Source organism: Salvia splendens, chromosome 12, assembly GCF_004379255.2.
Source record: "Salvia splendens isolate huo1 chromosome 12, SspV2, whole genome shotgun sequence".
In the NCBI taxonomy this organism is placed as follows: Eukaryota; Viridiplantae; Streptophyta; class Magnoliopsida; order Lamiales; family Lamiaceae; genus Salvia; species Salvia splendens.
The window spans coordinates 7,186,851-7,201,883 of record NC_056043.1 but is presented as its reverse complement, the minus strand read 5'-3'; the positions used below and the strand labels follow the sequence as shown (position 1 = coordinate 7,201,883).

The window sequence follows — 15,033 nt, the reverse complement described above, 5'->3', positions numbered from 1 at the left end:
AATACAGACTCAGAGGAGGCTAGTCATGGATCACCATCTCCGACGAGGATCGAGTCGCCGCCTAGGCTGGAGCAGGCGGCAACTACAGCAACCACGAGCCGACCGCAAAGGACGCGTGGCCCTCCCAAAAGATATGGAGATTTTGTTTAGTTAATTTTTGAGTCGGTTAGTTCTATTGCATATATTTTAATTCCTTTTTGTGTTATTTCCTTTTGAGATGTTTCCTTGCGAGTTGAGCACCAATACGAGCTCCTTTTCAGGTTTTCTTGACAGTTCTTTTCCGGATCATATTAGGAGTCGAATCGCTTAGAGTCCTATATATTTTTTTTGTTTTTATCATAATGGCAAAAGAAAGAATAAGGATTCATATTTCTTTCTCTTTACTTTCTACGAAAGTTTGAAAATTGCAAAGCTCTAGTCATCTACAACAGCTGCAACTCCAAAATTTGTCCAACCTCTCGCTACTCTCTGTTCCTTCCTGTGCGTTGAGGATACCTCGGCATATCATAGCACATGCGGGGGTCCACTTTCCACTAACTCACTTTTCCATTTCTTTTTTCACAAAGTTAAATAATTTTTTAAAATTCGTACCGAGTCAAAATGAGACTATAAATGGCGGACGAAGTTAATAAATTAGAATCGATCTACTGTATATCGAGATCAACTACCGAAGTAATTTAATTTATGTACTAATATTCTAGTACTTCTGTGTATCATTTTGTTAGAATAATTTGTTGTCTCAATACCATCTCTTTTTATTTTTCATTCTAAGTGAGTATATTTTTCTAATATAGATGTTGGACTCTATTTGACATATTTTTTAAATTAGAAACATTATTAATAAATCTTCATAAAATCATGAACATAATAAAAATTGAGTAATACGTATATTTAAATACTATATTACAAAAATGGTTTAACCTGGTTTTGGATCAACTAAGCTCGAGAATCAGTCTTTGTAAGGAGGCGGGATTGGAGAAAGAGCGAAAACGATTAACAATGTCGCAGATTCCCAATTTAGAGAATGCCCCCATAAATCTCACTGAGATACGGTATGGTATTCGGTTTTTCTGTTCAATGCTTCAATCAAATATCTTTTCGATTTTGATCAGTGATTTGTTGTGGTTGTTCTTGGAATTCAGAACACGAGCTCAAACGGAGCTGCTAAATATCCTCAGAGATGTGAGTTTTTATGCACTACAGATATATTTCAATCATTGTGCAACGGTTTTCTTTTACGGATTTGTTTATGATATATGTATCAATTTTGCATTTTATTCTTCCTGTTTAGATAAAGGGAGATAAATGTTTGGTAATTGATCCGAAGCTTAGTGGAGCACTGTCACTGCTTGTCCAGAGCTCAGAACTAAAGGTATTTCGCGTTTGTTTGATTGTTATTTTCTTTGATTTTAAGAATTTGGCTCTTTTTTTGCATCTCCAAGACTGTAAGCTGTCGAAGGTTATGACTTGAATTCACTTTACTCATCCAGAGGATCAAATGGAATTGCTCTGCAGCTTTGGCTTTCTGAATTTGTTTTCATATGGTTAGAATATGGTGAATGAAAGCACTTGATGAAACCTTGAGAGTTGATAGCAATTGTGTGGTTGCTAATTAGAACATTGTCCCAATCAATTATTAGAAAATTGATGCAACGGTAACTATTATTATAATCAGGAAAATGGTGCTGAATTGCGGCATCTAACAGCTGAGCCAATTCAAACGGAAAGAACCAAAGTGGTCTTCCTTGTTCGAGCCCAACCCGATTTGATGAGATTCATCTGCTCCACCATTCACAACGATACCTCCAAAGGGCTCCACAGAGAATATTATCTTTACTTTGTTCCACGCAGACTGGTTTCTTGTGAAAATGTAAGCACCATTTATTAAAGCACTAAGTTTTAAGTATTATTTTCTTATGGCACTGGCCCTTATCTATATTTGATTGTCGATAGGTACTTGCAGAGGAAAAAGTACGCGAACTATTGAACATTGGGGAGTTTTCCTTATACATGCTCCCGCTTGACGAGGATGTTATATCATTTGAACTTGACCTTACTGAAAAAGTATGGGATTATGTCCAAAAATTTATAATTCGCAATAGTAGTCATTTCGTTCAACTATTGAATCCATGTCTTATATTACGAGTATATGCATAACAGGAGAGTTTGGTAGAAGGAGATGAAACTGCTTTTTGGAATATTGCCAAAGCCATTCACAATCTTGAGGTATTGTTGATTTAATGTTCTAAATGGTTTGTCGGTGTTGTAGAGCCTTCAAAACTTATGGGCATTACTAAGCCTCTTCAACTTTAGTTATTATCATCCTTACTGTTTGGTCACAAGAGCTTGTATCATGGGATGGTCTCACAGAACAAAATATTTAATATGAGAAATCTAAGTAATATTGTGCACAAAAGCAATAGTTTTGAACACAAAAATGATCCATAAAGTAATACTTTGAACACCAAATAATATTTTTGTGAAGGTAAGAGTATAATTTTTTCCAGTGTAAAATATAAGAATTTCGTTATTGGTAATACTTTCAAACATAAAAGTTGTAGTGGTATTACTTTCATATTCCCTAATATTACTATTCATTGAAAAGTACTCCCTCCGTCCCATTCAAGATGTCCACCTTTCCTTTTTAGTTGTCCCACTCAAGATGTCCACTTTATATATTTGGAAGTAAATCCCTCTCACCTCTCTCCTCATTAAAATACTCAACTACCTTATTTCTCACTACTTACTCTACCTAACAATTCCTAATATCCTGTGCCACTCAAGAATGTGGACATCTTGAGTGGGACGGAGGGAGTATTACTTTGAGCTTCAGTCTTTTTTGGATTATAGTTTGTGAGACTGTTTGTGTTTCTACTATCACCATAAATGTATATTTTTAACTTTGGTTAGGTGTTCTTTTCATTCTCTTTTGCTCTCCTATTTGTTTTGTGATTATACTTAAATGAAAATGCAGTTTTCTTGTGGAGTGATTCCAAATGTTAGGGCCAAAGGGAAAGGAGCTGCACGTGTTGCTGATATCTTGACTCGTATGCAAACTGAAGAACCTGTTTATACTTCAAATGTACTTTCCCTCTGTTTGTATGCCTCTTCAACAAAGTTGGTTGATCATACAACAGTAAACTACTACTGACTTTTCTTCTAAAAAACCACAGATGGGCATTCCACTTCCAGAAATTAATACTGTTGTACTTCTGGATAGAGAGGTACACCTTCTTTCCTCTGTTTGTTTATCCTTGTACTGGTGTACCCTCCTCCTCCTCCCAGTTTATGAACGAAAGTTAGAGTCTTGCAATTTTGCAATTCGGAGAAATTTTCTTATTCAACTGATTCAATGATGTCCAGAACATTCTTAGACTTCCTGCTAACTGTCTATTAGTTTGTACACTAAGAAACATATATTACTTGTTAAAAGGTGAGTTGCAAGTGAAGTTACTAATCTTGCTCCGAATAGTAACAGTTCAATGCAAAGTTTTTTTTTGCAAAAAAATCTTTGGGTAACTTATTATTACCTTTACTTCATCAGGCATGGAGAGTTTCAGTACCTATGTTTTTGTATTATACAAGGAGAGAACAACTTACAGCTCTCTTTCTTTCCTCTTCACTCTTCACATTTTTCGCATGCATCCATTCTGGATAGTTTGCCATATAGCTTTCCGTACTTAGCATAAGTAGGCTTGCGAGTGATAAACAATATCTTTTCATTTATTCAGTGGAAGTAGGCTTGCATCTTATATCTTGAAGCAACTTGTTATTGACTTTTCTAAACTGTCCCCTCGTGTTTTTATCAATTAATATCAGTTTAGATGAATTTATACAATGATAATTGATCGTGTTTTCTCAGTTCACACATATATGGGTTTTGAGATTTTGAATATGTTATTTTCTTCTTGCAGGTGGACATGATAACTCCTATGCTTACTCAATTAACATATGAGGGATTGATAGATGAGGTAATATGGCAAGTGTGAAGGAAATTAGCGACGATATTCAATTTTTTAGATCAAGAATAATACACTAGCCCCAGTCTTATATTAATGACCACAACTTGTTTAGTAATACCATACATAAAGTGAGGATGTTGATGTCTATAACTTTCATTTTGAATTTTGTAAGACCATGTAATCTGTAGCTTTCATTTTGAAAATTGCAAGTCTATGAAAAATCTTTTTGAAAACTATTTGTCCTTAAAATTTAGAAAGTTTATGACATATGATGTCTTTGAGTTAACTTGTTAACCTAAATGTAGAAAGCTTTCATGCTCTATGCGTTTGCTTATCAATAGCATAGCATAGTCATTTTTTCTATTTCCTTTCTTGTATTTTTTTTATAAACCATCTCTAATAGGTTTGCTGCAGTTTCTTGGTGTAAAAAATGGAGCTGTGGAGCTAGATGCATCCATTATGGGAAATCAGCAAGAAGGGAAGAAGGTGAAGGTTCCCCTGAATTCTAGGTAACCAACATTTTGTTGTTGATGATGCTCATGTTCTTGTTATAACATAATTTATTTGGAAATGAAGAATCTCAATTCAATTTGAAGGGAGATTTTTGGGTGTAGACCCTATCCGTATGCTTTTGATTGTTTTGATGTTATTTTCTCTAAGTCACGATGTCAATAGTTTAGCTGAACTTATTTCTATAATTTCTACAGTACGGATTTCTTATCCTGCTTTCCTTCTTCTAGTCAACTTCTATTCCTTTCCCACCCATACTCTGTAACACTGTAACTCTTTACATTTTCCATTGACTGATATATTAGGCCTAGGTTTGATCTTCTCTTTACCTGCTCCATATTTGTGCATAACTTCACTCTATTCATTTAAAATCTGTATCCATCATGATCTTTAGTGATATGTGATAGTAATAGTATTATTTTCAATAAACCTGTAAACCATCATGTTACCTTTGTTGCAGTGACAAATTATTCAGAGAGACACGGGATCTGAATTTTGAAGTTGTTGTCCAGGTTAAGCCATTTTTTATAGCATAGGGGCTTGTGTTTTCCAATTATTGCTCTGACAGCATTCTTTCCTATTACTTGTGGAGCTCTGCTGCTTAACTTGCAATGTTTAACATGTTTCAGGTTCTTCGTCAAAAGGCAACATCCATGAAGCAGGACTATACAGAGATTTCGACTACTGTAAGTTGCCAAAAAACCCCTGTTGACCTGGCTTTTGTCTAATTTGTTCACGTGAAGCAATTGTTAGCTTTTGTCCTAGAATTCTTATTGATAACTATTCAAGCACAAGAAATGGTTAATCTTTGTCCTAGATTTTAAATAATATCACATCAAGCTAAGATTGACATTACCTCTAACATCAAGCCAATTTTCCCTTAACTGTTTTTTCTTGAAGTAGCTTATGCTTATCCTATTCAGAATTAAAAATCTTTAAAAGTGTGAAAATATTTGCAGGTCACTGTTTCTCATGTGTATTAGATTGAATCTTTTTTGCTAACTTTCAAGTTTTATGTTTAATAAACTCTCTTACCGAGATTCAATGGCATTTCCTTCTCTTTTGGTAGTTTCAAAGTGCAGTTATGTAAAATTGGATATTTATGTATGTGAACTCACATAAGAAAATGACAGAGAATGCATGACATGAGAAATGGAGATATAGATGATTGTGAAATCATAAATCTTTCAGGAATAAATACAATTATGAGAAATGGGATATGTAACTCGAATAGCCAAGTGGCCCTCGAATTACAATGATTTTTAGGTCTTTTCTGCGTCAGACATCATTAGAGATTGGAGTTGAATTTGTAGTTCAATTGTTTTTGCGTTAGGGATTCCTCATTGCTATGTAATCTCCATTTTCTTTCTATTTTCAATAAAAAGTTGTTTTATAAGAAAGAGAAATATTGAGAGATGGGTGTGGACATACCATGACAATATGTATATTACTGACAGTGTATATGGTAATGTAGAAATTTATCACAACTTTTATCAAATTTGTAGATGTTGCCTTCCATTTTAACAAAGGACTGAGTACATTGCACGAGTTTTTACTAATTTCTGCTCACTGAATGCAGACACAGACTGTGTCTGAGTTGAAGGACTTTGTGAAGAAGCTTAACTCATTGCCGGAAATGACTGTGAGTTTCTTTCTGACAATCCAAGATTATGTTGAAAAGTCGTTGGATGCATTTGAACTAAAAAAAAATTCTTTGTCGATTCAGAGGCACATAAATCTTGCTCAGCATTTGACAACATTTACATCAAAATCGGTATTTGCCGAGAGACTTGATATGGAACAGACACTCGTGGAGGCTCAGAGCTATGACATGTATGCTATTACCTTTAACATGTTGTGGGCGCTTTTGTTGCTTTACTAAGTACATTTCATAGATATAATCTGGAGTATCAAATAGTGTACCAACAGAGTTCAATGATCTTGGGCAGATCAAGTGAAAAATAGACCATGACAAATGTCAGTTTATCACATTTGTACATACTTGCCATTTTGAATCAGCTACTTCCCACTGGTATAATTTGGCACTTTTGAAGCTCATTCCCAGTTTCCGATTGCTTACTGGCACAAAACACTAATCCAGTCAGCTAGGCCCATGAGCAACTATTAGATGTTGGGCATTTGCTTTCATTGAGTGCAATTAGTGGCCCTCTCTCATTAAGTTTTTTAAATCCAAGTCTCACTGGATCCCACCCCTATATTATACATATACATTAGTTAGTTCCTGATGTAGAGTCTTTTCTTTTATTTCAAGTGACTAGATCAGGGTAATATTATGCTCTAAGCCAGCAGACCTCTTAAGCCATTTAAATTTGTAAATCATGTAATTTTTTTCAAAAACTAGAAATCAACAATATAAATGCAAGAAACGTTTCATGTGATTAGTATTGTTTTATACTCCCTCCGTCCCATAAAAATATGGGCAATAGATATGGCACGGGAATTAAGACAAAATTGGAAAAGTAAGAGAGATGAAGAGAATGATATGGTAAAGTAAGAGAGAGAGGAGGAGAATGGTAGTTAAAGTAGTGTTAGTGAATAGTGGAACCTACATTATTAAATTGATATAACTTTCCAAAAATGGAATGCACATATTTTTGTGGGACGAACGAAAATGGAAAGTGCACATATTTTTATGGGACGGAGGGAGTATTACTAATATACTTCTATGATCTATTACGATCATTTGCTTCTTGTGGATGATTTTAGAATGAGACTTTGGTGACCCTTAGCTTTCTGCCCAATAATTCAAAGGCATCTCCGCCAGTTCTTCTCCACATCATGTGCAATTTCAAAGACCCTATATTCCAACTGATCTTACACGCGTGCTGTCCTCATAGTAGGTCTCGGCCTAAAGGTCATATGTCTAGTTCCTCCTAATTGCAGAATTTCTACAAAGACGCCTACTTTCAAAGGCATCTCTGCTAGTTCTTCTCCACATCATGTGCAATTTCAAAGACCCTATATTCAACTGATCTTACACGCCTGCTGTCCCCATAGTGGATCTCGGCCTGAAGTTCATATGTCTAGTTCCTCCTAATTGCAGAATCTCTACTATACACGCCTACTTTCATTTATCTTTCAAATTGCAGATTTCTACTATACATGCCTACTTCCATTTCTTGTTACCTGTGGTCAATGTGCTACCAATATCAATGTGCTACCAATATCTGATTAAACCAAAATAATGATCTCACTGCAGATGCTTTGATTACATTGAAGAATTGCTTTGTAAGCAGGAGCCTCTTGAGAAAGTCCTACGCCTTCTAATCTTATTTTCAATAACCAACTCAGGGTTGCCAAAAAAGCATTTTGACTATCTGAGGCAAGTGGTACATATAGAGTTTTTCATTTTATTTTAAACTTGTAAAGAAAGTAGAAATTGCTCTAAAATCTTAAACTTTTGGATCAGGAGAGAGCTGCTTATAAGCTATGGTCCTGAACATATAAATACACTGGATAGCTTGGAGAAAGCAGGGTTACTTAGGAAACAGGTTTAAATTCGGATTTCCTATCCACACACATATGACCTAGACTAATCCCTCAGTAGAATCTTAAAATAGTTTATTCTGTTGTGTCTTCCAGGACTCAAGAGGCAACTGGCTGACCATCAAACGTGCTTTGCAACTTCTAGTTGAGGACACAGATACCACTAAGTACTTTTCCTTCTATATGTGAAACTTCTTGCTTCCATATAAGAATGTGATGTTAGATGTTTGGTGCTGAGTAACAGCTTGTAATCCGCAAACTATGTTTGATGCCTCCTATTATGGACTCTTGCTAATTGATGGTATAGTAATTTAAGTGAGGCTTAAATACTGCTTGTTTTTTTAAAATATCTGACTATCAATTTACTGTCACCCTTTAGTTTCTTATTTTTGTGGTGAAGATAAGAAAACATCTTGCTATTTTGGGGCATTTGCGTACGTAGTTTCTAGCAAGCATGGTATACATTGCTCTGTGGCATGTGCAGTAGTATCTTTGACTATGTCATATAAGTCTTCAATTTTCTATTTTTAAAACCATCTTATGATTCCGTTGTTTTTATTTTCTTCGTTTCCATGTATCTCTAGGACACTTGCTATGTAGTAGTTCCTAGATGGCATGGTACCTTGCTCCATTGCATGTTTATATGTCTTCCATTTCTTATTTTTAACTGTGTCAAGGATCCTTTTTTAAAAATTTTCAAGTATGGATGCTGATAATTCTAAATGCTTAGCCAAGAGCAATATTGAACATAAGTGCAGTTTAGTGACTTTATTTCCTGACTCGTTCTTCTGACAGTTAACTTGTTTTTATCAGTCCGAATGATATTTCATATGTCTTCTCTGGATACGCACCTCTCAGCATTCGACTTGTACAGCACGCGATACGTTCTGGATGGTGAGCTTATATCCCAAGTTCTCCTATTTTAGAAAAACATTGGCATGTTATTATGCAGGCAATGTTTCTCTAATTGGTGGCTTTTCTCCCCCTCAGTTGAAATATGATAAGGAGTATAATAAGTATGTGCTTACTATGTTCATAGGGGAGTAGTACTCAATGAATATGATTTCTTATATTTACACTGTTGTTTTCTTCAGGATTCATTTGTCTATGTCTAGTTTCCTGAGGTTTCTGGTTCTTGTTATGATAAGTTGCTCGAATTTACTGCCACCTAGTTCATATCAAATGGTTTTTTTGAATACTTTCTATTTTTGAGTGAAGATGACAAGATTCTAACAATATCTATTCACTATGGAGTTATGTTGTACTCGGCACTAATTTATTTCCTGCCCAGTTTTTGTTCTTTAATATTCTCCTTGCAAAATTATCTTGTAGGCGCTCCTTAGAAGAAATACTGAAACTGCTGCCTGGTCCACAGTTGGAAACCAAGAGAGTGAGTCATCTTCTCGTATCCTCTTTGTCATCTCTCGGTTTTGCTATATCAAAAATAGCTTAAAGTGATTCCTCTTTACTTGTCCAGGGTGGATTTTCTAGCATCCCATCATATGATACACTACCTGGAACGCTGAACAGTTCGGAGAAGTATTCCTCAACCTCTATAACTAACAACATTATTTTTTGGCATAATAACCAAGTCGTTGGATAGTCAAATGGCAGAATGCAAATGCTCGATGTGCTTCTTTATAACTAACAACATTTTTTACCTCCTCCAGACTTGCAAATGGAAGACGTGATCTAGTCCTCGTAGTTTTCGTTGGTGGAGTAACATTCGCTGAGATATCTGCGCTCCGTTTCCTCGGTTCCCAGGTATGCCTCCTGCAAAATAAATATGTAGAGCTTCATCATATTTCAAAGTTTACACTTTGATTTGATTCATTTCCTGCAGGAAGGAATGGCGTATGACTTGATTATAGGAATAACCAAAGTTGTCAATGGACGCACCTTGATAGAGACCTTCATAAGTGACTGGGATAAGTAGTGCGACGTTCGAAACAGACACACCGGAGGAGTGTCTTCCATCTCAAGACGGCTTTGTTTGTTTATACAAGCTGAGGTTACATATTATGATGTGTGTGATTATCTATCGAGTTCTGCATATATGCTTCTTTGCCATTCTGCTTTGGCGTTTTAGATATCAAGGTTTTGGTACTATGATTATCAATAATCAATTATTTACTATGATACTTGCATTGATATCGTTTTAAAATAATAATAGATCTTGTAATTGTAAATTATGGGATATTGATGTCTAAAATCTCAAATATTTTGGACGGAATTTGGTATTTTTCACCGACTTGAAATTTGATGTAACCTTATACTGAATTTGAATTACTCCATTTACTCAAATTTGTGGGAAATGCATTCATTTGAAATGTTTTTTACTCTCTTCTTCCTCATATTTATAGATTATAAAGGATTATGGGCCAGACTAACGTTGGGCTCATTAACATTTAACAAAAGCTCAATCAAATATATTGGACCAATATAGAAATGATAAATTATTCAAACTAGTACACTATCTTACTATAATTAACTTTTTTTTTCTGTTTATTTTGGTTGATTGAATTATTTAATATACTTATTACAAGTGAGAACCCAATAGTAGAGATTTGTAGTAATTAAATTTACCCACATAAACTTACAAACTACAGAAACAGAGTTAGACTTGGCTTCGAGCCTGGCTTACGACGACTCCTCCTCGGTGAGCCATGAAAACCTAGCTAGGGTTACGTATTTCTTTGCCATTCCTAAATTTCCATTCTTCTACAACTACCATTCACAAATTCTTCTTGCCATGGCGAAGAAATCCAAAAATCCTCTAAAAAATGAGGAATCCAACGATGTTTGCGAGTCCAACGATGCTTCTAGTTCCTCCGCCGTTTTCAAGACCTTGTTCGGCGATGTTCCCGGGCCAGACCCAGCTGCAAATTCTCTCTTCTCCGACAACAATCCCTTCCACCGGAAATTTATGAAAACACAGCCGCCAATTGAAGACTCGAGATTAGGGCTTGCAGGAAAAGAACCTATAGACGCTGAGTACGAGGCGAATTTGGAGGATTCCGATTTTTCTGAGGCGAAGAAGCCAAAGAAAAGAAAGAAAGAAAAAGCTGAGGGAGAAATTTCAGGTATTGATGGTGAAGAGGTTGAGGAGAAGAGAAAGAATTTGAAGATGATGAAAGTAAGCTGTTAAGGTTTTGATGATGAAAGTAAGCTGAAAGAGGGTGAAAATAATGAGAACAGCAATTTGGTCTCTGAATCAGGAGAAATTGTGGAGAAGGATCATGAGGGAAATGGTGATAAAAATGAAAAGAAGAAAAGAAAGAGGAAGAGAGATGAGGTCGAGGCGGAGTATGAGGCGAAGCGATACGGTGTAAATGATGAGATTGATGAAAGTAAGGGTTTGAATAATGTGGTGGGAGAGAAGAGGAAGAAAATGGAAAATCCAGAGGATATGATGGTGTCAAAGGAAGGTTTTGATGATGAAAGTAAGCTGTTAAGGACTATATTTGTTGGAAACTTGCCGCTGAAGTTGAAGAAGAAGGAAATAGCCAAGGAGTTTAGCAAGTTTGGTGAAGTCGAGTCTGTAAGGATTCGATCAGTTCCCATTGTCGATGTTAGTCTGCTGCCTTGGCTTTGCTATGGTTTGTTTTCGGGATTGTTTTATGTGTAAAAGTGATGGTGGTCTTCGTTTGTAGGGAAAAATGCCGAGGAAGGGTGCTGTAATCCTGAAGAAAATCAATGAGAATGGAAACAGGTTCGCTTCTAAGTTGAACATATACTTATATTTGTCTGTTCATTTTTTGTATTTGAATGGTTGTAGTTGTATTGCATGTGTTAATGAAGATATTTATGTTCGTAGTATGAAATAAGACTTTAAAAGACAAAGAAAGAAAAAGGAAACATTGAAAGTGAGCTCACATATTTTATGTGTGGATTCTGACAGTATTAGCTCTCGATTCGGTCTTGTCATGTCTACCAAATCCGCCTCACATACATTTGCTATCTTAGTTGACACTGTGGAAACATGGTACTGGACTCTGGTCTCTGTTTGAGATCACCTGTTTAAATCAGTGTACCATTATGCCCATCAATGCAGCTGAGATTTATGGTCATGGCATGTGTATATGCTTTAATCCTATCTGTTAAAATGGAGTAGTAGAAATTCTTTCAAAATGTTAGTTTACTTCTCTTATTCCACAAGAAATTACCTGCTCATGTTTATGAGGGGAGAAGTGGTATTTGGTGCCGAATCCAAGTAACAAGCATAAAATGTCTATTTTTTTTGCAGTGTCAATGCTTATGTTGTTTTTAAAACAGAGGAGTCTGCTCAAGCATCATTGGCCCATAATATGGCCGTGGTATGTTCCATCTTCACATTCTTTCTGCAAACACACTTAATTTATACTACATGGTGGGCATCGGTTGTTAATTTGCTTGTGTTCAGGTTGGTGGAAATCATATACGTATTGACAGGGCATGCCCGCCACGCAAGAAATTGAAGGGAGATAATCCTCTATTATACGAAAACAAAAGGACTGTTTTCTTGGGAAATCTTCCTTTTGACGTCAAGGCAAGATATTTCATCTTCAAAATAACTGCTTCTTTTGTTTTTTTCATTGTTGAATATTGTTATGCATTTCTTCTTTTTCCAGGATGAAGAGATCTATCAGTTATTCTCTAATATAAAAAATCTTGAAACAAGCGTTGAAGCTGTACGGGTTATCAGGGATCCTGGGTCAAGCTTGGGGAAAGGAATTGCATATGTGTTGTTTAAAACTGCGGTAAGAACATTATACTAACTATTGATGCATTTTGTATTTCATAACTTAATCTTACTGATAATGCATATCTTTGATTGAAGTAAACACCATATCAATTTTACTGCATCCTCGTAGTTTGTATTTTCGATCAACTGCTGGATAGGGGTAAAGTTATAAGGCAAAACATGAATAGTGTATTGCAGATTTCTTATATGTTTTGCACCAGTTAGTATTTCTCAATGTATATTGGGTTTTGCTTTTATTAGTAGAATTTAACTTGTCTGTCATTTATTGGTACAACAGACTGTCTTGAGACAGTGTCTTAGATGCAAAACCATGAATATTCCTTTTAATTTACTGTGAAATAATATTTTTTGTTAAACGTCACTTAAAAGGAAGTCATTAAGAATAATTTACAGCCAGTATCTGCTATTCTCAGTCGTCTCTCTGAAAAGATAAAACTACAGAAATTGTACAGCGGTATTTGTGTGAAAATGGATAGATATGCGATTCTACATCTGCAATCAATTATGAAACTGCTTCGGTGCATGTTTTGGGCCATTTTCCTACCTCTGTTTTCCTATTATCTCACTGATTGCTGCTCTTTGTCCTTGTTGCCATATGTTTTTTCTGTGTCTTCGATATTTTTATGTTATCTAGGTAGAGTGATTAGGGGCGAATCTTGAAATTATGCTTATTAAGAATAACAAGATACGTATATCAGTAAAGTCGTAATAATGGATCTCTTGTACTGTGTATCTTTATCCAGTTATTTGCTCTGGATAGCTTTTAGTCGTAATAAGGGTTCCAACCTCTCTCATGCAATATGATTACACTTGATGAACTATGATATCTGTGTTAGTCTAAATCAGAGTATATATCACAAAAGAAATGATAGTCTTTCCAACTTCGTCTGCTTAGTGGTTACAGAATCATCTTTTGCCTTTCCATTCTAAAAATCATGTTCTATCTCACTCTCTTGATGTGTTGGTTCTCAACTATTTTATATGTTTTGCGCCTAATCATTAACTTGGTTACATGAAGGATGCTGCTAATATGGCCCTCAAGAAACGTAACTTGTGGATTCGGAACCGTGAACTTAGGCTCAGTCATGCTAAACCGGCCGACTCTTCTTCTAAGAGGGTGAACACTTCAGAACCACAGAGCAATAGTGCTACGAAGTCCAGAAAAAATGATGGTGGTTATAAGGAGCTAGCAAAGGCCAACGTCTCTTACCAGGGCTTGCATGCAAGCAAATCCGGTGGACAGAAGAAAGTCCTTACGAAGGTAAATATCCTTTCTGCCAAATCAAAGCCCCAACCTGCCAGAGAGAAGAGTTCTGGTACGAAGAAACGGCCAGCAGTGGCTGCAAGGAAGGAAAAGGCCCTACGGGCTGCAAGTGCTTCAAAAGTAGCTGGAACGAAGCGGAAGCTAGGTAATCCAAGCCCCCAGAGTGGTGGACAAAGGAAGAAAGCGAGGACGTCCAGGTAGAAAAATCTGGATGTGTTCTTATTCGAAGACAAGCCATGACATGCCCTTTTTTATTTTTTCTATTCTTCTTTAACTGAAAGTAAAAAAAATATATTAGGCATATGTGTCTGGTGACATGCCCCAGTTGTGTATTACTCCGGCTTTACTGCCGATTGAACAGTAGAAATATCAAAGGAATTACTACTTGTTTTAGTATTTATTCAAGGTATTTAATTATTCATTCAATTCCAATTCCAATTCCAAGGTTTCCTCAAAGGAACATCTTAATGCTGATAATAGTAACCATGCTAAATTCAGTAACGGTTTATGTATTGTGATCCTAATTTTCTTCATGGATGAACATTTATATCACCCACAATTGATAAGCTACATGTTCAAAACACCTACGTTCATAACAACATGCAAGAATACCCAAGTTGACTAAAATGGATTCATAGTATTATTTACAGGGTCAAATTATTTGTTCTTTTTCATTCACGCCGACGAAACAAGAACCAGAACCAAAGCAAGAAATCCGATAACTGAAGTCCACAACACAGACTGAATCAAAACAAAGAATTCAGCACAAAACCCCAAAACAAAAACATATCTACACTAATTCATATATTTAATAAAAAATCAAAACTAGATGAAACCGATAAAAACATAATGATCTTCGATCTTTCTGAATCCCTTGCCTTGAATGCTTGATATCTCCTAGGCTCCTCCCACATGGCAAAATGTAAAATTTAATAACTAACCTTTAATCCATATGTTTGAGTTTTATCAAGGAAACCTAGGTGTGGTGTGTTTTGGAAAAAAAGAGAACTATCTCTTATGGTCTAAAGCCAGGAGTAATATATAGT

General features: G+C 35.7%; 1 protein-coding gene and 1 pseudogene across 1 annotated transcript; both read left to right on the top strand.

Moving 5' to 3' along the window:
• The first annotated feature begins 920 nt into the window (after positions 1 to 920).
• On the top strand, positions 921 to 10,212 carry LOC121758205 (vacuolar protein-sorting-associated protein 33 homolog). Its single transcript, XM_042153624.1, has 22 exons — positions 921 to 1,052; positions 1,143 to 1,182; positions 1,292 to 1,372; positions 1,676 to 1,870; positions 1,954 to 2,064; positions 2,161 to 2,226; positions 2,975 to 3,082; positions 3,174 to 3,224; positions 3,915 to 3,971; positions 4,377 to 4,471; positions 4,933 to 4,984; positions 5,102 to 5,158; positions 6,052 to 6,114; positions 6,199 to 6,305; positions 7,693 to 7,815; positions 7,903 to 7,984; positions 8,076 to 8,146; positions 8,793 to 8,873; positions 9,312 to 9,369; positions 9,457 to 9,518; positions 9,650 to 9,743; positions 9,823 to 10,212. Exons 1-22 carry the CDS (start codon positions 1,000 to 1,002, stop codon positions 9,913 to 9,915), a joined length of 1,800 nt encoding a protein of 599 aa, XP_042009558.1. The 5' UTR covers positions 921 to 999; the 3' UTR covers positions 9,916 to 10,212.
• Positions 10,213 to 10,552: 340 nt separating this feature from the next.
• LOC121758206 lies at positions 10,553 to 14,413 on the top strand (annotated as a pseudogene).
• Positions 14,414 to 15,033: the final 620 nt, after the last annotated feature.

Bases quoted from the DNA above. Each gene is read 5' to 3' on its own strand.
- LOC121758205 (XM_042153624.1), top strand. From the start codon at position 1,000: ATGTCGCAGATTCCCAATTTAGAGAATGCCCCCATAAATCTCACTGAG. The intron at 2,065-2,160 runs GTATGGGATTAT...TATGCATAACAG, and splicing joins AACTTGACCTTACTGAAAAA to GAGAGTTTGGTAGAAGGAGA. The intron at 9,519-9,649 runs GTATTCCTCAAC...TACCTCCTCCAG, and splicing joins ACGCTGAACAGTTCGGAGAA to ACTTGCAAATGGAAGACGTG.